We start from the raw sequence: 26,207 nt of genomic DNA on the forward strand, positions 1-26,207 counted from the left end.
GAATAGTTATCGTGATTTGTTACAGACATCAACTTTGTGAACCCACAACAAGAGAACAACAAGAGGAAACAAGTGTTTTACAGGGAGTGGAAAAACAAAAAGCCACCGAATCAGCAGCAGCCATAGTTAAAGGGGCAAAGCATGCACTGTTAGCTTAATTACCCTTTCAATGAAGTCAAGTCAATCCATATGTCGGAGATGAACACAGCTTCCTTACGAGAAGAGGGACTCTTCGATCGATCGAGACGTCAGGATGGCTACGCTCTCATACTGCGAAACAAAATGCTGCAATTTCTGTATATCGGTTTGGGAGGTAGAAGAATCTGTGCATTGTTTGGACAAGTTCTTACCTTCGGTTGGCTATACTTTTCGCGTATAGCGTTGAGTGGGGAGTTCTTGCTGTTCGTCTGCAACTCGCGCAACGCCAAGACTGCCTCTTTCAGAGCGGTGGCCTTGTAGCAGGTGTAATGTTCTAGAGTGGAGTTCTGTATTTGAAGTCAAAAACAGATTGATCAGGTTCGAATGATACACTCGGATGATTGGGAATGAGACGAGGTGATTCTTTATATCTACCCATGGATGGTTCGTGTGATTCGACTCCAATGTCCATCTAGCAAGGAACACAGCGGATGCAGCTATGATGGAAGGGAGAAACTTCAAGAAACTATACTCCACCAGGGTCAACTCTGCCAAATAATTGGCCAAGTACCCAAAGGTCAACGTTTGATTCTGAAAAATGCAGATCATAAAGAGTCATTATGAAAGAAATAACAAGCATGTTTTCTTGTGATCAAATGGGTTAGATATAGAATACCTCATGCGACGCATTTGCGGCACGCAAAAATCTCCTGAAAATGATTGGAAATGTTTTTAGGTAGGTGTGGATTTGAATCAAACTGAAAGGTGCTATCAGATAAGAGGTTTCTATTTTACCTGAGGAAGGTTTTGGTTGTAGGTAATGAGAGCTTAAAACTCAAATGGCTGAGCACTTGTCTCTCCATTTCCAAAACCTAGTGGTACATAAACGTTACAAATGATTAACTGTACAGATTTATATAAATCATGAACAGATTTATATGTTCTAAGCTAATAAAGTACCTCTGCCTTGGTGTAGGTGTTATCAGTTATAAAACAGAATTCTTCCACACGTGGAGCGCATATTTCTTCATATTTTCTATATACAGAACTAGTTATTAGAAATAAGCATGCATAATCTGTCTTGTAATTGTTCGACCATAATATAAACAGGTACATTTGAACAAGAAGCTGATAAAAAAGAATCTGAATTTGCTTTCAAGAAATCAGCATTGACATATTGATGCCAATCTATTGTTATGGCGACTCTGAGAGATGGAAGCATCAAGGGTTTACAATGGAGATATGAGAACGTAACTGTCTTACCAACATGATCTTACTTAGTCTACATTTGTCAGTTCAGTGTAGTCCAGGAGCACTTCAAATAAACAAAGCATTGAATAGTCAAGGAACGTATTTCTTAATTTTGACCAAAATTGATACTGCCGGATTGGCACTTTTGGGGAAGAATGTGGCTAATTGACTAAGAAAAAGTTGCAAAGTAATGTTCTTTATTTGTTTTGTATTTTTTTTTTTGTTTTTGTTTTTGATAAATCAATTTCAAAAAAAAAACAGAATTCTTCTGTCTACCTTTCACTCCAAAGAAAACGTGAAAATGAAAATAAAAGAAACCATGCTTTCTATTCCTCTATGAAAACATAAACAAGGGTTAACTTTTTTTTCCCCTTCCTATTAACATCTTTCCTTACTCCATAGTAGGAATTGGAATAGGATGGCAATAGATTAAGATATTGCACTCATAAATATGATTCATAAAATGGAATAGGTAGTTCGTTTTCATTCTTAAGTTTTGTTAAGAATGTTATAATTAAAAGATAAGGAGTAATCTCCACAATATAAAAAAAAATTAAAGATATTTCTCTCAATCCACTTCATATGCTCGATTCACCAATTCACCTTATGAGCGCATCTACCTAAACCTCAATCTGCCTAATCCACATAATTCACTTGGTTAGCCCATTAAATAATCCTTGCTAGATAGATGCACTCAACCAACAAAATCCTCATGGCTCTTTTGGACCATCTAATTTGCTTGGACCACTCAAGTTGTCTAACCATACAACTCACTTGAGCTATCTGATGTGAACTTAACTACCCCTACCCACCTCATGCACACCAACCCACAACAATTAGTACAACTCACACAATCCTCCCAAACCACATAGCCTACCTAACTCATTTAATACCTTGAGCTCTCTCAATCCACACATCCTGTATGCTTAAAATATATATTCCTTCCATACAGACTAAGAATAAATAATTGTTCAAGTGGTCAAAGGAATGCCTTAGAAGTATCACGAGCAGCGGTAATAATATGAGAATAGTATTTCAAATCCATTGTTCTTAATCATATATAAAAATGATTACTCCAAGATAATTCATAAGAGAAGAGGGTAATCATTCCAACCAAATATATATACACACGCACACTGGAATGGAGAAAGGATAAAATGTAATCTAATGGTACAAGGATTATAGACAATATACTCAAGGCACAAAAAGGGTAGCATACAAGTTGAAAAGAAAGCTTACGAGGCGATTAGCATGCATGTGATACCAAGGAGCTGCAACTTTTGTCTTTCAATGTAGTTATGTGAAAGAAACTCGTCAATTATATGTACAGTAAGATAAAGTGTATCCGGGACAAGCTTATATTCCTCAGAAACCTGAAGAAGACAATATGCAGAATCTTCAAGAGAGCAACAACGTCTTTATTCAAAGAGAAGTGATTACACAGTTGCAACTACATCAATATATCTTAGAGAAACACGAGGGCAATAATGTTGGTCTTTTAAAGGATGATGCAAAAATCCAATCACATAGAACCAACATTTAACATATTTTTTACAATTGATCATTAAAAGTAATCTTCATGATATACTACACATGATGAATGTAGCCTTGTGAACCCGATCAGTTTCTGATGCTGAATATGGTAGCTTTCATACACAATAATGCTATAGGAAGAAAGGTTGATAAGGTGCAGTCAATGAATGCTACAAGCCTCAGCAGATAATATCTGGGCAACTTGAACCAAAAGGTTGTTGTAATTTGTATGATTTTTTGAAACATGCTAAAGAAAGGAGAGAATAATAGAGTAAGCCGATTAAAGCAAAGTAGGTTAATTTTATAAAGCTTAAATTTCACTAAGTAAACAATTAGGTTTATTTAAAATCAGATAAAGCACTTCATTTAGGCTTTTGTTTAGACTTATCAATGAATTTACTATCTCGAGTCAAACTGCAGCTCAAATATTTTATAAATGTTTCCAAGACTATCATTTTTTTTCCTATCAATAAACTGAAAATTTTAAAAGTTGACTAGTTTATTTGAACAGGCACACGTTATATAAAAATTTGAACATAATAACCAAAACTGGAAATGAGTAGCATAATATGCACTAGCAAAACCAAAGAGGGTGGGAGTGGCACTTGCCCTCCCCCACCCCCCACCCCCCACCCCCTCCAAAAAAAACACAAGAGTATCATTCCATGGATGTTGTCCTTGATTTTTTTTCTCTCTCAAACTCAACTAACAACAACAATCAAGTTTTATTCCACTAGGTAAGGTCAAACTCAACTAGCAACCAAACCAAAATAAATCAAATCAATAAAACTTCTGACCAAAATTGATCAGGTAAGTATGAAGATGATGAAAAGGATAAGAACTGACAAACCTCCACGAGCCAATCTATTAGAATGGCTCGCATACTCTGAGAGATATCCCGTTGTAATGATTCCATGTAGTTAGCAACTGGTCTCCGAACAAGCTGACAAATATTAAACTTGGAATGTTATGATCACAAAAAATTCAACAAGGCCATGATGGTTGCACAAAGCATATATTTTTCAATGAAAAGCAACACTCAAAAGGACCCAGATATTACAACAAGAAGCTCATAAAAAAAATACCTCTGTTACACATTGGGTTGTATATATCTCTGAGGCATAAGTGCAGCACATTTGAGGATTTCCATGGTCTGTATCAATGTCTATGAACTCCAAGATGCTAAATTTTCCTAAATTACAATAAAGATAGTACATCATTAACATAACCATGCGTTTGAAAAATCAACACTGATCCAACAAAATAAGAAATCACAGGATGGATAACATCCAAAAGTCAATATATGATCCAAATAGCAACAATGTGACATGGTAATTTGATCAAGTTTGATATCGCAATCATACATCTTGCATGGAGCAATTCTAGGTAGCATATTGATTAATATTAAATTTATCATTATAAGGGGAAAAAGAGCCAGAGTGAGAGCCAACCATTCTTTGTCTGTTTTGTGAATTCAAGGTTGCCTTCAAAGTTATGTGCTCTAGCCAAACATGATGCACACCTGCTCTCTCTATCCTTAGTAGTATCCATATCTTTGAACACTACAACGCTATCTTCCACATTTCCCAAAGAAGAATAATTTTTTGTCTCAGAGATCTTCATCTTATGTTCTTCTTCAAACATCTTATTTTCCTCATTGTCATCAGAAAAGGCATTGCCTACCATTGGCATCCCTTTGTTGTCTGATTCCAAAGAATCCATTTTTTCAAACAAAGAAGATTCTTTTGGTACCAACATCTCCATCTTTTGTGTTTCTTCATTCAACAGATTTTCCGCATTATCATTGATTGATTCATTTCCATCTACGGGCAAATTTGAAGCCTTAGAATCAGCAGACCTTTTGGTTTTTGAAGGAACTGTTCTTTGTCTTTGAACAGAAGGCTGGAATACGGAACAGTCAAATAATAGCTCCTTGTCAAAAACTCACATCTATGAGAATAATGGAAAGGAATTCAACAAAATAAAGTTGTGTGTTTTCTTTCTAAAACTTTAGTAGCCAAGTTTAGTGCATAGATAAGAGACGGAATTATTGAACATAACCAAAGGTGCATCATTACTAAACCTGCACTTTGCCTGATGGTATCCATTTTCTAGAGGTATTCTGTGAAGAGGTGTTGGTGACATCCTTTAAAACCGCACGTTTTTTGCACGGTGGACCTACTGGACATGGAGCAATATGACTGTTTATATCATGAGCCCTTCTCTTTGAAGATTTCTGCTTCCTCCCGGGATTTGCGACAGATGATGGCAAAGGGGGTAATCCACTGTTTGCACGGCAAGCAGCAGCACGTGCTCTTGTAAGTCTTCCACATGGAGCATCAAGAGAAAAACTTGAGCAATTTTCCTTCTTCATTTCTGAAAAATCCTTCTTCATTTCTCAATTATAAAAGTTCTTCCAGATCCTGAAAAATGGATAGCTAATACAGACACTATTAAAGGATATATATGAAAAAATACCATTATCAGTGTATATACAAATTGCAACTTTCATAATTTTTTGAAGTAAAAGCACCAGACTCAGAATAATCTTGCATGGTAGCAAAGTTGTGCTTTTTATTTCATTGTTTCCCTTGATTCATTGAAAACCAACCAAAAGAGCAACGATAAAGAGAACATGCATGTCAAAATATTTCTGCATTCATGTAAATGCATTTCACAGAAACAGTTGACAAGGGAAAAATGAACCACGGGAACAATGTATCTGGTAAGACAACCTTTTTACCCACCGACTAATGCCTCATATGTGATGGCTCATGTATTTAGGAAGGAAATTGTTCTTGGAGAAAAAGAAAAATGGTAAAACATGAACGAACAGATCCTAGGCCAAAGTATCGAAGCCAACAAAGACCCATCATTCGAGATTCGTTCAAAAAATAAAATGAAAAACGATCGATTCAAGAATAGCCAAAGCCTAGATCCGGAAATGTAACGCACGGAAGACCCAAAAACAGTCCAATTTCAGTGCATATGAAGTTAAAAAAAAAAAACAATGTAATAGATCCAGAAAGGCGAAGTGAGAACCCTACCTAAACTCTCGAGCACTTGCCGGTGCAGCCGCCGCCCACGCCCGGTCGCCCCGCCGCCCCGAGAGGAATAGAGTCAAGATCGAGAGTGGATTTGACGGAACGCGGCGGCGGCGCGGCCTGGAGACGGCGACGACGACCCGCTGCCTTCCCCCAAGTCCCGATCGCGACGAGCAGTGCGGAAAAGGGAGTGAGAGGAGCGCTCAAAAAGGGCGAGATTAGTCCACAGCGAAGCCACGTGTGGTTTTGCCGCTCGAAACACATTTCAAATTCCCGAATTTTATCGGATCGCGCCTTCCGATCCGTAAACCCGGTAAAGCAGAGCCTCTCCTGGCCGTCCGATCTAGCTCTAACAAAAGCACCAGTGATTGGAGACGTATTATTATTATTATTATTATTATTATTTAAAATTAGAAGTCTAGAAATGGGAAAATTAATGTATATCTTGTATTTGTCAATTTGTTTTAAATGTAAAATTAGATTCAAATAACTTGAAAAGGAAAATTAATGCTAAGTTAATATTTGCTTTAAAATGAAAAATTGGATTCGTCTTAAGTATATTTCCAATTTAAAGTCTAAAGGTGAATAAAAAAGTCTTGTACCTTTAAAATTAATTTAGTCACACAGGGATTATTAATAAATAAATAAAGTCTAAAGATAAAAAAAAGTCTAGATCGTTAATAATTTTAGTAATTTTGAAAATAAAATTAAACAATATAAACTAATTTTATAATTATATTAATTCTTATATTGTACTAAATGATTATATTTGAAATTTTAGGATGGTATGAATTTTTTTAATCTTTTATAACCATTGTTATATTAAATTTTTTTAATTCAGATATTTAAATCTTTATATTAATTTTGAAAATGGATAGTCCTCTTCATTCCTCCATTAAATAAATTCTAAAGTAAAGGGCAATTCCTAATTCAATAGTCAATATCTTAAATTTTTATTCTACTAGAAAAAAATATATCATAAATGAATATCAACTACTAATAATAATTTTATTATATATTAAAATAATTTTAATTAATTAAAAACTATTATAATAATATTCAACTAAGTATTTTTTGTATGGTCAAATTATAAAAAAGATATTTTTTATTAAAATGAGTACTCTTTTTCATTTATTATTAAAATGATATTTCATTTCATCTCAGCACATTTTTACTTTCCAATTTTTTTTTATTTTTGATGTTATTGTATTAGGTACAAGATCTTAGCTATTAAGCAATTATAACTATAAGATGTTAGCTATTAAGTAATTATAGTAGTTACAATTTTATAACTACTATAAAAATATAATGATAATAGTTATGATCTCGTAATTACTACACTATATTATCGACTAGTATTGATTATAAATAAACTATTTGTGTTATATCAATTATGATTCGTAAATGTTATAACATGATGTTGACTTGTGTTGATCAATATTATTAATATAAATCATAAATCAAGTATATATTTATAATGTAGAACCTATCAATTATAATTTTTATAATATAATTTTTTAATATTGATTAGAGTTGAAATTTTTATGTTATACCAACTATAAACTATTATTACTATAACACAGAATTATTTGTGTTATCAGAATTGAAATACTACTATAACATATTATTAATCACTATTATCAGAGATAATAGCTTTGAACTATAATTATTATAACACAAGATATTAGTGTTAATCAAAATTTAAATACTTTTACAAAAAGGTAAAATATGTCACCCAGCGACCTCACATGGTCAAGAGAGCTAGCCCTGGGCCAGGGCAACCAGGGCGATCGCCCAGGGCCCATAAATTAGTAGGGCCTAATTTTTTGGTTAACTAGGTTGGGTTTAGGGTTGACGCCAAAGCATCGATTGATCGCGCCCTCCTTCTGCACATCTGCACCGTCGTCAGCGATCGTACATCTGCACCGCCGCTAGCGAGGAGGCAATCTCTGGCTGCCTTGTGCTTGTCGCTAGCTCTTCTCCACTGATTAGTGTGGCATGGTTACCCTCTTCTTCTCTTTTTTTAATTCTTTTACTGTGTCGACTGTCTAGGAGTTCTCAGGAGGCGTTGGCTCTTCCCCTCTTCTTCTTTTTTTTTCTTTACTTTTTCATTAGAGTTTTATTATTATTTTTCTTTCGTGTTTTCAGATATTTTTCAATAATAGATCACTGAGATACTTTGGTGTTAAAAAATCGGTAATGAATTGATAGGTGACAGTTGCATACAATAAAGATCCAAGTCCCGTGAGGGTAAATCTGGGAGTCGGAGCCTATCAGTATAAGAAGTTAAATTATTTGGTTACAACTTTACATCCCTGTTTTTTAAGGATTAAGTGAATTTATTATGTGTTTCCTCTCATGTGATAGGAAGAAAAAGCCACTGGTACTGAATGTCGTGAGACAAGCAGAGCAACTGCTAGTCAACGATCCGTATGTTCACTAACTTATTTTGAATTTATAACATACAGATATGTGTGATTATGATTGATGCATGCATTAGTGAGTTGACATTCTTGCAAGAAGAGCAACCCACAGTAGATTGTGACGGTTAAATTATCTCAAATTGTAACTTCGATCTATATATTTATGTTGGTTTGCATTCCTGTTCTTTTTTTTTATTGATAGTTCATGATCACTCAATCGCTACTAGTTGTAGAATAGTTGGAATATTTTCACTACATTATTCAAAACTTTCTAAATTCTTTTGCTGAACCTATATTTATCCACTATGCTTGATGTACCAGAGTGTTGGTCTATTAGGTAGCAATGTGTGAAAAAAAAAGACATACTGATGTAGTTCAGATTTGAGATGAGATTGCTAAGACAGATGTGAGATTATTAGAAAGGATATTTTAGAATAGTTAGATATAATATAAAAGATAATAAACTGAGAAAATCTGAAAAAAAAAATAGTTGAGATTTGAGATGAGAATGCTAAGATAGATGTGAGATTACTAAAAAGGATATTCTAGAGTAGTTAGATACCATAAAAGTTAATAAACTGGAAAATTTTGAATTAGCAATTTACAAAGCTCAACGGAGGGACAAGATCTATGTAGTTAACTCTAAATAGTTAGGACAGATATTGCTTGATACTGATGATATGTTTATTAAATTAAACATTTTCTTTTTATCCTTCTTTACCACCCATATATGTTATTTTCTTTGGGTACCAAAAACACTTTTTTGTTCTCACAGTATATATATAATTATATATAATTCGAAAGCTTGGACAATCAAAATAAAAAAATGTATCTCAAAATTTATGTCAAAATCATAAAAAATGTTTCAATGCTCTCATATATGAGGGAGATAGTGTTAGTGATGGAGTACCATTGCCATATTGTAATTTGTAAGACCAAAATGCAAGGAGAAATGACAATTGCAATTCATGTTATAAATGCACTGTGGAGTAGGAACGTTGGGTGCTGGAAATAGTATTTCGAAAATTAAACCAGATTGATGAATTAAATAGAAAGTAGAAGTACAATTAATTTGGCCATCTGATAGTTAAATATCTAGTTGGGTTGAAGATGAACCCTATTCAATTGAAAAATCGATAATCTTTGGGGCAACTATCACTTGCCTGTTTGATTTTAAAAAGACAGTTTGAAGCTTTGCGAGGAAACCCTTGTAGTAAGAAATCTTAAATATCCTTTTTGCCCTTTTACAATTATTTATTTTTAAACTGTTGTTAAAATTTCAATATGACATTGTACAAAAATTAAATATGCTATTATGTCAGGGCCCAAAAATTATAATTTTGTCCAGGGCCCTTGTACAACAAGGATCGCTCTGACGGTCTGCCCCATGACTATATGTGAAGAGGTAAATCGAGAAGCTGTAGTTGACCACGATGGAGGAGGACATTATTTCGACTTCGTCGATCAAAGTCGAAATGTTATTATAATATAATATTGATCTGTATTGACAAAAGATAATAACTTTGAACTATAAAATTATTACAACACAAAATATTAGTAATGATCAAAATCGAAGTGTATAATATAATATTGATCAGTGTTAATCAGAGATGATAACTATAAACTATAATTATTATAACATAATATATTAGTATTTATCAGAGTTGAAGTATTCATATTATAATAGTTATGAACTCTTAGTTGTTATAATAATATCAAAAATAAAGATATTTTAAAAATTAAAACGTATTGATATGGGATGAGATTTTTTATAATAAATAAAAAAATATTCTTTCAACATTTCCAATAAAAAAGTACTTTTTATTTTATTTTTCCAACGAACTGTACCATAATAGTTTACTTGAAATCAAACTAAAACTTCTTAATTCATTTTAACTTGGTTCTACTTGAACTTATTAACTAAACAAGGTATTAGTAATGATCAAAATCGAAGTGTATAATGTAATATTGATCAGTATTAATCAGAGATGATAACCATAAACTATCTATAACATAATATATTAGTATTAATGAGAATTGATCATATCCATGTTATAATAATTATGAACTCGTAGTTATTACAACAATATCAAAAATAAAGATATTTTAAAAAATAAAATGTATTGATATGGGATGAGATTATATTTTTTATAATAAATAAAAAAACACTCTTTTAACGTTTCCAATAAAAAAGTACTTTTTATTTTGTTTTTCCAATACCATAATAGTTTACTTGAAATCAAACTAAAACTTCTTAATTCATTTTAACTTGGTTCTACTTGAACCTATTAACTAAACAGAATATAAATTAAATAGGACAATTTTAAAATAATTTTTGGTTTATAATACTATTAAAACTAATACCAAGTAGCAATGTTTTATTATCTAAATTGATAGTTTGAATGACAAAAATAATTAAATGAAACAAAGTCAACTTCAGTAATAAATATCAAGACACTTGTTAAATGACAAAACAACTCGATAATACAAAATCAATTTTAAAATTGCATTCTTTAATAAAAGAACGACACTAAGTGCGCTAGCTATGTAGTAAATGCATTAGTCCTTTAACCATATTAATAAAAAACCATGCATTAAATTATAAAATAGATGTATTTTTAATTTCATTAACGATTATTTTGAATAATATAGGTAAGTTAGTAAGACAAATTAAGTTTTTAATTAATAATAATAATAATAAATTACACTTGTAAATTAAAACATTCTTCCATAAAAAGAATGCATCGATTGAAGATAACTTATTTATAATGTTCACAGTCATCTATATGATTTATTGATACGGTTGAGTGAAAGGAAGGGCTTGAATACTAAAAATAGGTCATTGCCAGTAGGTCAGATACAAGTCTGGTCACCTCGGTATATAAGGTGGTTTTAGTTGACTAGATCGATAATTGATTGAGTCTGCAAGTGATTAGACCCAATGACAGAGTTAGAAAATTTATAGCTTCCGGACTAATCCTGATCTAATCGAAATTCCCTGGGCTACCATCCTCTTTTACATCTATTTTTTATTTTTTCTACAGTAAATTTAAATAATAATTTCTTTTTAATCTTGGGCCCCTGGGCGTAAAGTAGAAAGAAACTTGGCTCTCTCCTTGATTAGACCACCTTCAAGTTGAACAACAAGAACTAGAGAATATTTGTTGTCAAAGGTGGAGAGATATATCAATAAGAGTATACTTGGCTTCTACAAAACCAATGGAAGTGACCTCCCCTTAGAATTGACTTCAGAATCTCCTTTATTACTTCATAGACTGATGTTCTTTTTTACTATCGGAACATAGCTGAGTTGGATACGACGAAACATACTTATAAAAAACTTCAGAATCTGTCTCACAGTACTGAGTTGAGACCATGCAACCATTAAGCAGTGTTACAAGGAAGGTCAAAACAGTCCTTAACAAAACCTCTTTGACAATCAAATCAAGTACAGAAAAACGACGAAGAAGAATTAAATTAAAATACTAGTTAGTATAAAACGTTTTGCCTAGATGTGTCCACTTATAAGAACGCTCTTTTATATCAACAGAGAAGTCCTTATTATGCATCGTAATCAACTACAGTTTCTCGATTTACCTCCTCACAGATGGTCGTGAGGCCAACCATGTGAGGCCGCTAAGATAGCAGATTCCATATTTTGCAGAAGAGAAGTTACCATGCACTCTATTCACTTCCAGCACATCATTTCACACCCGCCTTTAGAATATGTCCTCACCACTCCTCTCACTCGCGTTTTTTACCTAGCCAAGACCTCTAACAAGATCAAATCATAATTATACGACTTCACCTTTAAGTACGTCAGTTTAACTTGAACTCAATCTCAGATCGAACCGGCATGACTATGCATTGATCAAGTCCCGACCTACCATGTGGTTTTTATTGTCTCTGCCACATCAATGCATTTGAATATAATTTGCAAGGAGTTTTTGGAAAAAAAAAAACAAAGCTCTTTTATTATTAAATTAAAATAGTTATTATAATAATTTTAATTAAATTACAATGATTCTAATAAATTTTAATAACTTTAATTAAGTTAATAAATAATATTTTAATATGATAATAAACAATAATTTTAATTATATTGTAACCCATGTTTACAAAATCGGAATCATGAATCATAGGATCACATGATTCTATAATCCGAAATACTAAATCGATCCTATATCGTGCAAGATCATTTTTTTTATAATAGAATCAGAATAGGATCAATGGGATCGGAGCATGATCAATAGGATCAGAGCAAGATCGGTAAAAACTTTAAAAAATCATAATTTTTTTATTCGGGTTAAACCATGAGACATATAATATATCAAATCAAAATATATTAAAAAATCTGCAATTCGATAAGTTATCGGGTGAAATACATAACTGCCTAATTTCATATTAAAAACATAATTTAAAGTCTTTTCGTAGACTTAGAAGATTTTTTATATTTTTTATTATCTTTTAAAATATTTTATAATCTAGATTATTTTTGTTTTTTTTCCAAAATTAGGGTTAGGGTTCTAAAACTATTCAAACATCCATTTAGTTATTTTTAAGTTAATTTTTATCAATAATATTCTATAATTCCCCCCCCCCCAAAATGATGAGTTTTTAAATACCTATTGTTAAGTATTTTATGAAATTAATAAATTTTTAAAAAATTATTTTCGAAGTTGGTGTTATAGAATCAAATGTTTTAATAGATGATTAATTATTTTCCTCAGCTGCTTTATTGGCTTTTAACTTAGCTATATTGTGAATCAAGGAAAGAATATTCTTGTGATTGAAAATGATTATTATTATTATATTAATAGTAATTTTATACTATGCGAAGACACAAAAATATAAATATTTTTACAATAATTAAATTATTAAATATATAACTGATCTTTTAATATTTTTTTAATTATTAATTATGTATCATAATTTTTTTAAAAAAATTAATAAAGGGTCGCTCCCATCCATCTCGATAACTATAAAAAACATAAGGCGTTATGCAGGCATAATTTTTTTAAAAAAATTAATAAAGGGTCGCTCCCATCCATCTCGATAACTATAAAAAACATAAGGGGGCATTATTTTAGTTTTAAAAGGCGCCGTTTGAAGGAAACCGACACCCTTTAATTTTTTATTCAAACTTAAATAATATCAAGATTTTAACGCTTTAAATTGTCTATCGGTTACGAGACATTTGACTATAATAAATGTAAAAGTATATTCTCATAATTCATATATTTTTATTTTATTTTCATTTAATATTTAAAATATTTAACTAGTTTAATATTTAATATTAATTTGTCTTATATTATTACACCCGTACAAAATGCATGTTCTTTTAATTATTGGCTCCAACGTATCGAGGTGGTTGATATCAGTGTTTGTCTTAATAGATTTCGGAATCAATTTTTATTCATGAAAATAATTATCTTCTTATGCAATGTGTGGGATCATTTTTTCATGATTTATCTTCTTATGCAATAATCCTCTTATATCATGATCAACTGTAATTTTTTGATTTATCTCTTCACAAATAGTTATGGAATCGATTGTATAAAATTGATGGGATCACAAATTCCACTTTTATAGAAAAAGAGATCATCCTGGATCCTAAAAGAGTCGTTAATTGTTTTTCCAATTATTACAAAATGAAAAGTACTATAAATTAGAAAAAAATAAAAAAAATATCTATTATTCTCTTTGAACAAAGATTCAATTATTAATTTTGTTTTATGTGTAGAAAAAAACTAATATCTATTAAATCTCGATCCGATTTAATAATATGACACACTCTAATTTGATCCAAAATTGAAAATATAAAATTACTATTAAATATTTTAGGTCAAAGAAAATTAAAATCAAAAAAATTAAAGGCCGACTTTAATTAAAAGGATATTTCTATCTTAAATTTATTAAAAGAATATCATATTCATAATTTAATATTTAAAAATTTTTAATGCTCAGAATAAAAATTAAAATTTAAATCATTTTGTTTGTTTCTGGTTGAATTCACAGTGCACTCCTTGACTCACCACTTATCATTTTCTACCTAAAACGTGGCATCATCCTGGCCGTTCGATTCTGGCCAACTTCCACCGACATCGAAAAAAAACGTGCTGTCGCCCTGCCTAAACGCAAGGGCCCTATCCTTTTCCATTGGACGAAGAATGTGGGCCCCGTCGGGTATCGACAATCTTATTTTTGGCATGCCAATTTCGTTGTCCGGAGAAGAAAATGACGAGTTGGAATAATACTCTTTTCTAAATTATTATTAATTTCCAAATTCCAAATTTCAATTTCCGATGCCCAATTCGAAGGCGAAGGAAGTCGCAAGCTTCTGCTCTATATAACGGGCGGCGTGGACCTTGAGTGGCCGCCCAGATCTGGTCTTCTCTTCCCCCTTTCGTCTTCCTCAGCCGCCTTCCCACCGTCCGACGAGGTACGCGATTCGAGTTTGTTGATGCTCTTTCTTGTTTCCAGATCAAAGCGAAACGGCGATGATCCATGTTCGTTGTTTCATGTTTTTTTGCTTGTGGATTTCTCGCCGTCTTCTTTGTCGTTAAATACCCACTATATATATATTTTTGGATTTCTTGTCTTTGGACATTTGGTGGATCCCTCTTTGGGTACCGAAAACAATTCTCAAATCGCGTCTTTCTATAGATTTGTTGTCTTTCAAAGAAATCTCTGTCCGGGTTCGTTGTTAGTTGCGTGTGCTATTTTGCTGTTTGTTGTTGGATTGTTAGGTTTCTTACTATGAACAAGCAAATCGACTCGCATACACGCACTTGCTGCTGTATTCAGATCCAACTCGAACACGGGCTGTCGTCGCTGCTGTAGTGTTCAGATCCCGCTTCAGATCGACTATGCTATCATCTGAAGTCCCTCGAGTCCAACAGCGTGTTTTTTTTTAAATTCATTTTTCTCTGTCAGATATGGGCGTGGTTTAGTTTATTTGAACTTGACGGTGTGGGTTTTATTACTGTTTTTTTTTCTTACATTTGAAAGTTATGTTGGTAACCGCATCATTTCTGGTTTTTCATATGGAAATTTTAGGTCTTCCAGAAATGTCTGGAATCATCTTGTTTGATTTTGCAACCTATGATACTGTCAATATGGTGTGCAGTATTTAGAGTTATTTAGAAGTACTTATATTGTCATGAAATGAGTCTTTCAACTTTTGGTAAAAAAATTTGCAAATTTAAATATGTTTCAGAATGAGTAGCACCGGAAATGCGGCGACCGACTATGGCGAGTACACTTACGCAAACTTGGAAAGGGAGCCATATTGGCCTTCAGAGAAGTTGCGGATTTCTATCACAGGAGCAGGAGGGTTTATCGCATCACATATTGCTAGGCGCTTGAAGAGTGAAGGTCACTACATCATTGCTTCTGATTGGAAGAAGAATGAGCACATGACTGAGGATATGTTCTGTCATGAGTTCCATCTTGTTGACCTGAGGGTCATGGATAATTGCTTGAAGGTCACTAGTGGTGCTGACCATGTATTCAATCTTGCTGCTGATATGGGAGGAATGGGCTTCATTCAGTCCAACCATTCAGTCATTATGTACAATAACACTATGATCAGTTTCAACATGATTGAAGCTGCAAGGATTAATGGTGTGAAAAGGTACTCGTATCCCTTTATCTCTAATCTCTTATTTGAATATTTAAGATAATAACTATAACATTTAAATGTATTCACTCCAGATTTCTCGGTTTGATTCATTTACGTCATGATGTTATGAATTGTCAGACTAGATTATGCTATGGAGATCATATACTTTAAATGTTTAGATACATAAAAGCCCAGAGTTATGCAACATATATAGAACTGCCAATTTTATGCAGCATAAGATACAACTGTTATCATAATTTGGCTTTTCACTAGAGAATACTTGGCAAAGAAAAAATAGTGAGATAAAAGTTGGAAAATACCACCTGTTGTATTTAATATTGATGTGTATTCAGATCATAGGAGCTGGTAATCATGGATATGTTCATATTTGTGGTGTTATTGTTGTTGTAATCGAAGAAGGAAGCATCTGAATCTTGCTATTGAGCTAATCCAAGCTGAGAAGTATGTGTTGGGCTTAGTTAACGACCAAGTTTGGGAAGTTTGGGTTTGTTGAACTGTATGCCGCTTGCTAGCTTGGCAAACATAACCAATTTGGCCATTTATAAACCCCTTTTATCTGCCTAGACACTGTATCCCAGTGGTTGCTGAATCTTTAAGCTAGTCAGTGCCTTTCAGGTAAATGGCAATTATATTGATGAATCCTTCAGTAACTCTTTTTAATTCATTTTATTGAGATTGGGCTCTCTTCTTTGTCTTGTGCTTCTTTGGCATGCTAAATGTACATAAGTTAGTTTAAACTATTGTTTAATTTTTTTTCTTAAACTTTTAGCAAGCTGAGATTGTTAGTGCTAAAATATGAATGCAGGTTCTTTTATGCCTCAAGCGCTTGCATCTACCCAGAGTTCAAACAGTTGGAGACTAATGTGAGCTTGAAGGAATCTGATGCTTGGCCAGCTGAGGTTTGCTCCGGAAAACACATTATGCATTGACGTTTATCTTTTTCTATTGTATCATGCAGATAACTAAGTATGTTAGTTCTCGCTTCCTAATGGTTAAATTTTCATCACTATAGCCTCAAGATGCCTATGGTCTGGAAAAACTTGCTACAGAGGAGTTGTGCAAGCACTACAACAAGGACTTTGGCATTGAGTGTCGCATTGGGAGGTTTCATAATATTTATGGCCCGTTCGGAACATGGAAAGGTAGGCTGTGTTCTGATACGTTCAACTAACTCTCTCAGAATCATCTTTGTACTGATAAAAAAAATCTGTAAACAGGTGGGAGAGAGAAAGCCCCTGCTGCTTTTTGCCGAAAGGCATTAACTTCCACTGATAAGTTTGAGATGTGGGGAGATGGTCTGCAAACTAGGTCCTTCACTTTTATTGATGAATGTGTTGAAGGTGTTTTAAGGTAGCTACATATCAAATGCCATGTCTTTGCACTAATAACTCCAAAGCTTTCATGTTTTAACTCCTTATTCAAGGTCCAGGTCTGGACAATTCCAATGCACGATAAGATTTGTGAACATCTAACCTCCTCCTTTTTGTCGGTTTAGATTGACAAAATCAGACTTCCGTGAACCACTAAACATTGGCAGTGATGAAATGGTGAGCATGAACGAGATGGCTGAAATAGTACTCAGCTTTGAAAACAAGAACCTTCCGATCCATCACATTCCTGGTCCAGAGGGCGTCCGTGGTCGCAACTCTGACAACACCCTGATCAAAGAGAAACTTGGATGGGCTCCAACCATGAAACTCAAGGTACATGACGCTTTTTATGATGTGCAATTCTTAGTCAATGGCATAACCATTTCTTTCATTTCAACAGGATGGCCTGAGGTTTACATACTTTTGGATAAAGGACCAGATTGAAAAGGAGAAAACTAAGGGTCTTGACGTGTCTGTTTATGGATCATCAAAGGTTGTGGGAACACAAGCACCTGTGCAGCTTGGTTCCCTTCGCGCAGCTGATGGAAAAGAATGAAGTTTCACATCCTCTACTTGTCACTACTACCTTTCAGATTATGATGCTAGCAACTTGGCCTGGGAGCAAATATAGCAAAATTCCACATTTCCACGAGGGTGTTTTATTGTTTCTTATTGTGTCTTTAATGATGAAGCCTTGTTTGTAGGTTGGCACCATCAATATATTGAATTCATGCGCTTAATAAATACACGAAAGCGTGATGAATGGACTTATTTATAGTGTAACTCATGTTTCAAACGAGTTTGTTTGTGCACAGTTCTCTGAGGATTTTCCTCCCTTTTTTTCGAACCTTGGATACTTGAATTCCATAATGCATCAATATTGTCTTGTAAGTTCTAATCTGATTGCTTGTATAGTCTCAGGTCATAGTTGCCGACTGATAAGCTTATCTTTCAAATTCAAGGTATGTACACCAGTTTATTTGTGAACAATTCATTTTTGGATGCTCAAACTCATTCCTTCAATTACGCAATGGTCCAGTGAATATTCATTTTCTTTCTTTATTCATCAAAACATTTAGTCCATCCCATATTTATCTTCGTTCTTTATTTGTTGAAATATTTAACATGTTTCTGAGGTTTCTACAGCTAAGGTTGTTGTAGTATGATACTTTTCTCATGTTGTTTTTGTACTGCAGCATGTATCTGATCCCCTTTTTTCATACTATACTTGAAATTAGGAAGGTTGAGCCAGAAAGCATGTTGTTTTTGTAAAATATTATCAAATGTCATGCATCAGTAAAGTTGTATCAAACTGTTGCAACAATCTAGTCAACAACTATGCATAAGAAAATAAAGTGCAATTCAAATTGTTTTGTAAGTTATATTACAAATTATTCCAAGGTATAGTGAAAAGTGATATAATGCCCAGCTGTAGAGATGGGTCCAATTGTGCTTATACTTTGGTTTTCAGATTATTTGTAGTTTCTGGCCCTTAATCATGTTGAATTTTGTATGATTGTGGTAGTTTCTTGAAATTTCCAATTTTTTCCTTTTGTTAACACTTGACTAGTGTATAAGTTTGTAGCATAAATGTCATGATCGTTATTAATCTCTTTCTTTTTATTACCAAATGACATCGTAAGCATGCTTAAATATCATGAGGTTTTATACTCAAGTGCCTTGAATTTTCAGCTGAGATTGGGGGTCTCTGTTCAGCTTTATCGTGTTCCGGATGTGTTTTGGTACCCTGAAACCAGATTGATCTTAATTTTCTCATGTTATCTATAACCTATCAGGATAATGTTCTATTATGATCAGCTTCAGTTCTTGTGTTTCATTGCCATGGAGAATTGCTATCATAGATCTTGATTGGTTATCAACTTTGGATTTGTTTTTGATTGGTTATCAAATTGTGTTGCTATTTTGCTTTTTCCCTGCTATGTTTTGGAAATGTTTTTCTTTTCAGAAATTGACATGATTTTTTAAGAAGAAATGCTCTGTGACCAACCAGGGTAGCTTTGTTGCTGGTAAAATGGTTTCAACTACCTCTCTTTCATTATCATTCTTTGCACACAGTACGATAACATGACATAGCAACTCTATATTTGGAAACAAATAGCAGTAGCAACTAAAGTAGTCTTTTAGTTGGTTAGCAAGCCAGATGTTACCAAACATTAAGTAGTTGGTCAGCATAAAGGATATGATGATTTTGAACTCTTCAATAGGAGGTAGTGAGGTCACCTGGACCCGGTCACTAAACTCGATGCATCAGTTGTTTCTGCTCTCCTCTTCAATCCTTGCTCATCATCATCAAGGATGACACTTAGACCTTGTTTCATGGACTTACACAATCAATTGATTTCAATTCCACTCCAATCAAGGTTCAAACAACTTGACCAAACTCAAGTTCAAATTTCATTTTGAACTGAACTCAAACTAAAAGCATTCATATTTTTAAACTTCGAATTGAATTCTAATATCACATTTTTCAAAATTGAATATGAATATTAATATTGTTATACTATTCCAAGCGATTCTATTTTGCACCCTTAATTTCATACAAAGAGATATGAGCTCAAATAATGTCAGCTGTGAACACGATAGCATGTAACTCATTCTGTTAATATGCTAAAGAAACTACTTCCGTGAGCATCTCATACAAAGAAATACTAGCTCAAATGAAATTTTACCACACAAGACACAAGCCCAGTTGTGTTGACCTGGTCGTCGCGATGGTCGATGGTAACTCCATATGAGAGCATGCTGCCGCCATGCGCAGGTAGGAAGTAACTAAACAGTAACAGTAAGTCTTGGGTTAGCAGCATCCATCATCTTGTTCTATTTCACTCAACTACAGTGGACCACTTTTGTTTCTGATATCGGCATCCATCGGAAATAATCATGATCCCACAGATACATCAATAGAAGACCATTGGATAAGTGAAATCCAAAGCAGGAATAAAGCACGATAGGTTATAGCATATACTACTAGTTCCACAAAAATGTCAAATGAGACCTCTGCAACTTGGAGCGTGTAGTTTTCCTCTCCTCTAATCGGAATAGCAAAATTACAGGTGCCTTGGTTGCTCAGCAAAATGCTAGGCAGGTTCAGCAATCCTCATCACCTGATGCAAATTGTGATGATCACTATCAGATTTGCAGTAGGAAATCATAAAGAAAAATCATTGGAAAGATAATATTATATCCACCGGCGATATGTTACAAAAAGGGAAAAAAGGGATAAAAACTAACAGGCTAAATTTGCTAGAATGAAAGGTTAGATGTTAATGCAATACCTCAGTTAAAAAAAGGCAGGTATTCAAATGGCTTCTCTCCAGTTAACCTTCAAAGAAAGTTCTATCCACTGCAGCCCACACGTGTATACAATCATAAGATCTTAGTGTAAAGGCATCTATCTATTCAAATGGCTTCTAGTGCCCAACCTTGATGAAAGTTCTATCAGCTAAGGACCAAAGTTGGCAAAATGCAAACTCCGCAATATCAATCTTGGACTTGAATCAGATTAACAAGTTAATGCTGCATTCAAATGGCTTATCGACGAAGAAGGACAAGAACTTAACATTGTCATGACATTTCCACTTTTTTTTTCTTTGTTCTGGTATGCATTCTAAGCTCAGCCCTGATACTGCATATTTTTACTATATCTGCTCCTTTTTTGTCATTAGAAAAAGAATTATCATGCATTGTATACAGCATAACTCAATTGACAATATGGACACACAGACTAGCCAGCAAAGAGCTTGAAATTTGACATCAAATTCTTACCAATGATTACAGATAACAAGAGGATGGATAATCTAAATGTCGCAAGTATAGGATGAAGTCACTCACTTATACAAACAAGATAAGATAATCAATCCAAATCAACTGGAAATATTGAGTCATTAAAATTTACTGATATGAACAAACCATATAATTGGTACGTGTATATTCTCTCAAAATTTAGTATGGCTATGAATTTTCTTCATTTCCGGAAAATAGTGTAAGATATCTATCATCAACATCTCATAATCATTGGAAGTGTATTCTTGTCTCTCAATCGATTTCAGCATAAAAGATAATCCATAACAAAGAAAATTAATATGAGATAATCACATGGCATGCTCAATGCCCAACAAAACTCATAGTTAGAGGATTCTTCAATAGAGAGTAGAATATCATGCAAGAGCAATATGAAGAATTGTTTTTGAATCCAATGTCAACCAGTGTTTTTCCATATGAATTTACAAACATAAGTATGCAAATTCTTACTCACCGTCAACATTGAGATCTATGAGAAATTTGTCTTTTTGAACTTGGTTTTCTGGGCAGCTAGCTGGAGATTGAGGTGGTTGATGTTGTACCGTTGACGGGAGGCTTGTCATATTCAAGTCGGTAAAATCAATTGGATTTGGGCATCTAAAGTTCTCACCGAGGTAAATTTTTTCTGTACATGAGTAAGATGGCCCTCCAATAATTTTCTTGCCCTTAAACCTTCCAAAAATAAGAAATTTGAGGAAACTGTTCCTTAGCCCCAGAAAATTGTGTTATTGCCAAGTGTAATTGTCTCTCTAGTGGAAGAAGTTCATACCTATCTTTTCTTTTCTCCAAGTATCTCTTCAATGAGGCTTTTCTGCTGGTTCCACAATCTGTTGTATTAAAATGAAATGGAAGACGATAACACAATCTGTTGTAACAATCATGTTGACAACATGGAGCTATTAAAAAGAAGAAAAAAATGATCATCAAAATTCACAATGAACATTCTCAACAACCATGATCAGCCCACGCAATCAGGATCACATTTTTCTGCACTATGTGAAAAGACTAGACTTCTAGTATAACACAAGGAGCATCCTAAACTGTTTCCTTTCACCTTCAATAACCCAGTGCATTTTTGAAGAATATGCATAAGCCAATTTCAAATTTTCACCATCTTATCAAACATTCATGGGAAAAATTTTGGAGTGGAGAAGAATAGAAGTTTGCAAATAAAATTAACTGGCTAATAGAGGATGAAAATGAATTTCTTTAACATACCAGAACGAGACAGATGAGCAAGAGTTTTACATATCAGCTTCACAAAGCACTGGTAATTTCTTTAACAAAGACAAGCAGAGACAGATGCATAGCTCAAACCTTAGAGGTTGAATTAAAGCTGTTGTGATGGAGCCCCCATATAAAAATGATTGTTTTCTAGTTTAGGGTAGACAGGAGTGATTGTTTAATAAATACTTGGAACTGTTAAGCATTGTTAGACAAGTAATGAGTAAATGCTGAACTTATGCAACCAAACATTTCTTAATCTGACAAGATGGTATATAGCTAACCTTCTTGTTAAGGTAAGGAAGATGCGCATTGTGATCAACAGATGTGCAAGGGAACATGGCAGTTGAAAAAGTTTGTCCTAGGCATTTATTTGGTGACCAGTGATCAAAAAAATATATTCAACTGAAACCATATATGTTAAAATAGGAAGCACATTATATTACTTTGATGAACACCATAACATTTTAAACTCTGGATATTTTTTAATCATAAGAACAAGTACAACAAAAGAATCTTCATTAATATTATTGATGATTTAGTTATGCCTTTCATATGTACTCCTTAAAAAATTTATTGCTTTCACCAAAAAAAACATAGTATCAAAGACAATTGATTCACACAATTAACAGAGATAAAACACTGATTTAATATGTGACATAAATTGACTCGTTTATGAAAGTAAATTATTAAAGAACTTCTTATGCATATAAACTAATTAAATTAATTTCATGTTATTTTATATAGTTTTATATTAAACCAAATAGCACAATTTACTTATGACACAATAATGCCATATAACATGAATTGACACCCTTAAATGCAATGCGGAATTAGGATCACGAATTTAAACGAGAACTTGCCGAAAAGAATATATTTGGGATTGTAAGAAAAAGAGATTATGGATACCAAAATTCAATGAAATCTGATTTCACATAAATAGAAGAAAATTAAAAAAAAAAACACCCTCCCTTATCATCATTATTATTATTATTTGCTACCATGGTTGCCCTTCCCATCTCTGCATTAAACGAATTAATACGCCACAGTGACGTTAAATTTTGGACGGGACACAACCAACCACTACGGCAAGGGAGGCCCCACCATAAGGCAGCGTCTCACATAAATGGTACCACTGGAAGGGGCCCAAAATTTCCGTCGCAATCAGTGACGACGGGAACCAGAACACAATAAAAAGTCGCAAATTTACCCGCTAAAACGGCTCCGCTCTCTTACCAGGCTCTGTTTCCCGCGGTGCTCTAGCGTCCACCGCACCGTCCGCCGCGTGGTGGCCCGCCCTGCCTGAGCACGATCGCAGCCGTCCGATTAAGATCAATTTACATGGGATTAACCAAACAATCTCAGGAGAAGCTGGTTACCGCCATACCAGTCGCCGCCGTGGAGAGAGGCCCAGGGAACCGGGGAGCCACACCCGGCGAGGGGAAGGCGTCGAAGCAGGACGTGCTGGCTGCCAGATCTAATACGGCCTTCGCCTGTGAGGCCGGGGGACTCCGCTGTGTCAGCATACAAGCAGCGTTTGTTATAGGTGACAGAAAGGGGCTGGAGGGCAAATTTCGACTAACCTGATCGCAGGCCACGCCATCGTAGACATTGACCAACCCGTCGTAGAATATAGGCATCTGACCCGCGGCCGGTAGCTCCGCCGTCGTCCTGACAACGGAGCAGTAGAAACCAATGCGTCAGCGTTAATGAGAGTATTGGATCAGGCCGTTCAGTCTCGCCCTGTTGGAATGCTACCCTCCCCGAACGATGGATTCTTAGTCCACGGATCGAGCGCTGGTCCACCTGTGGAACGTACGCGCACCGACGAGCTCCTTTACTCCACTAGGAGGTGGGTTCGTACGGAGACGGACGATCTTAGCCGTCGGATGGGACAGGGGTAGCTTTTTAGGGCGACGAAAGGACCCGTTGGGGACCGCTGCACGGCGCACCGTAGCGCAAGGTAAAGGTTATCGGAGAAGGGTGACGAACCTGGAAGAGAGGAATCTGTTCTCCGGAAAGGTCGTATCCACGTGATCTACTACGGCGGTAGACGTCCGAGAAGTCGGAGATCCGGCAGATTGTTGCAGCGCCGGGATCTGGTCTCTTCTCCGGTACGGGGAAGGCTCCTTCGACGGCGACAGCAATCTTCCCACTTCCCTAGGCGAGAGAGAATCCTGTAACAGCGAAGGATCACAAGAAGCCCCTACCTCAAGTCTACCCAAAAGAAACGAGAACGCAGTTCCACCTGGGGAGACGACGCCTGGAGCGGCGGGGTACGAGGAGGGACATACTTCCGGACGATTTCGCCACCGGCGGGACAATCATTGCAGCCCGGGCGCCCCTCGAGAAGCGCCTTGAGCGAGATAACCTGCTGGATCGCCTGCGATTTGTTCCACGACGGCCGCCGCATCCCTAACCGCGCTCACAATCAGCTCCCAAACCCATTCCCCCACACCACCAACCCTTAAAAAAAAACATCCAAAGCATCCAGTCCAAGAGAAAGGCTAAAGCGAACGGACCTTTGGCCTTGAGGTAGCGGCGGCAATCCTCTCGTGTGAGCTGCGCGATGTCCTCCTCGGTGAGCTCGGCGAGCGGCTTCTCCAGCGGCATGGCGTTCTCCGCCGCGCTCATCGCTCCGCGTCCGCGTGATCCGGCCTCTCCGGACGCCACCGCGACGACGAGGGTGCCGATCTAGATGGAATCCGCCACCCGAATGAGTAAAAAAGGGCGAGAAAGCAGAGAAAAGAGGGGAGGCGGCGGAGAAGAGACGCACGGGTGGGGGGACGAAGGAGCAGGAGGGAGGGAGTGGTGGATGGGGTTCGGCCGCGGCGCCTCCTCTTCGTAGGGGGTTTCTTTTATCCCGGCGCCGCTGCTTACCCCATCGTGCCACGTCACCTCTCCGCTCCCACTAATTATTAATTAACACCCACCCACGAATTCCCACTCATGCCCCCGCTTGTTTACGCATTTCACTAAAATGCCACTCCCGCGCGCACCGATAAAATGGATGACATATTTCTCAAAGAGCCCCTGTCTAATTAGTATTTGCAAAAATATGTTTGCATAGATTTTATTTATACAAAAGTGCTAGAATAACAATATTTTATGATAAAAAAAGAGATAAACATACTTTTAATATTTATTTCATTGTGGTGATAATAAAAATAGATTGAAAAATCAAAGGAAGCTTTTTATTTATCCCTATCATCAAAAAGTGCACCTCTTTCAAAAGTTATTAAAACAACAACTCCTCATTTATAAATTTTATCTAAATTATTTTATACAACATAACGTCATCGAATTAAAACTTAAAATAATTTCGTATAAAATAGTATTAATTTTGAAAGATTATATAAAAATTAAAACGTGTGCTTTTCATATATATATTTTTATTAATAATCAATTAAAAATGTGTGTTTAAAAACGGATCGGTGCAGACGCATAGACTGCCGCGCATGGCGTGGCACGAAGCGGAGCAGCGTCCCCATAATTAATTGCTGTTTGCCCAAGGCCGGTATCGGGCATCCATCGTACGGGCGGCTGCATAAAGTACGATCGAGACGGTAGACTCATCCGCAACCCCTCTCTCCATCTGCTTCGCCGTGTTTACTCCGTAGCGAGGAGGGAATTGATGGAGTCGCGGTTATTGAGTGCGGGGACGTGCAGGAGGGCGGGAGGCGAGGACGACGATGCCGGCGCAGCGGTGGGCATCGGACCAAGCGCGCACCAGGCGGATGTGGGCGGAGCTCAGCTC

General features: G+C 35.3%; 3 protein-coding genes across 3 annotated transcripts; 1 reads left to right on the plus strand and 2 right to left on the minus strand.

Annotated features, from left to right (window-relative positions):
- Nucleotides 1-138: 138 nt before the first annotated feature.
- Nucleotides 139-5,296, minus strand: LOC141813715 (cyclin-A2-1-like). The gene is made up of 11 exons (XM_074701694.1): nt 5,006-5,296; nt 4,374-4,824; nt 4,008-4,114; nt 3,773-3,865; nt 2,629-2,762; nt 1,099-1,174; nt 934-1,010; nt 815-848; nt 574-729; nt 351-485; nt 139-270 (listed from the first exon to the last, which is right to left on the minus strand). Exons 1-11 carry the CDS (start codon nt 5,294-5,296, stop codon nt 214-216), a joined length of 1,611 nt encoding a protein of 536 aa, XP_074557795.1. The 3' UTR covers nt 139-213.
- Nucleotides 5,297-14,690: 9,394 nt separating this feature from the next.
- LOC141813240 (GDP-mannose 3,5-epimerase 2) lies at nt 14,691-18,302 on the plus strand. The gene is made up of 7 exons (XM_074701170.1): nt 14,691-14,831; nt 15,609-16,025; nt 16,840-16,933; nt 17,047-17,176; nt 17,252-17,384; nt 17,530-17,737; nt 17,805-18,302. The coding sequence occupies exons 2-7, from the start codon at nt 15,610-15,612 to the stop codon at nt 17,958-17,960; spliced, it is 1,137 nt and encodes a 378-aa protein (XP_074557271.1). The 5' UTR covers nt 14,691-14,831; nt 15,609; the 3' UTR covers nt 17,961-18,302.
- Nucleotides 18,303-19,953: 1,651 nt separating this feature from the next.
- LOC141813745 (protein TIFY 4B-like) lies at nt 19,954-25,266 on the minus strand. Its single transcript, XM_074701727.1, has 9 exons — nt 24,973-25,266; nt 24,699-24,865; nt 24,443-24,627; nt 24,034-24,121; nt 23,838-23,964; nt 23,687-23,752; nt 21,996-22,053; nt 21,681-21,898; nt 19,954-20,529 (listed from the first exon to the last, which is right to left on the minus strand). Exons 1-9 carry the CDS (start codon nt 25,082-25,084, stop codon nt 20,513-20,515), a joined length of 1,038 nt encoding a protein of 345 aa, XP_074557828.1. The 5' UTR covers nt 25,085-25,266; the 3' UTR covers nt 19,954-20,512.
- Between the last annotated feature and the right edge of the window lie 941 nt (nt 25,267-26,207).

The sequence above is a fragment of the Curcuma longa genome, chromosome 20 (genome assembly GCF_044706935.1).
Source record: "Curcuma longa cultivar G26 ecotype Majalengka, Jawa Barat chromosome 20, ITB_CL_G26_1.1, whole genome shotgun sequence".
NCBI classification, from domain to species: Eukaryota; Viridiplantae; Streptophyta; class Magnoliopsida; order Zingiberales; family Zingiberaceae; genus Curcuma; species Curcuma longa.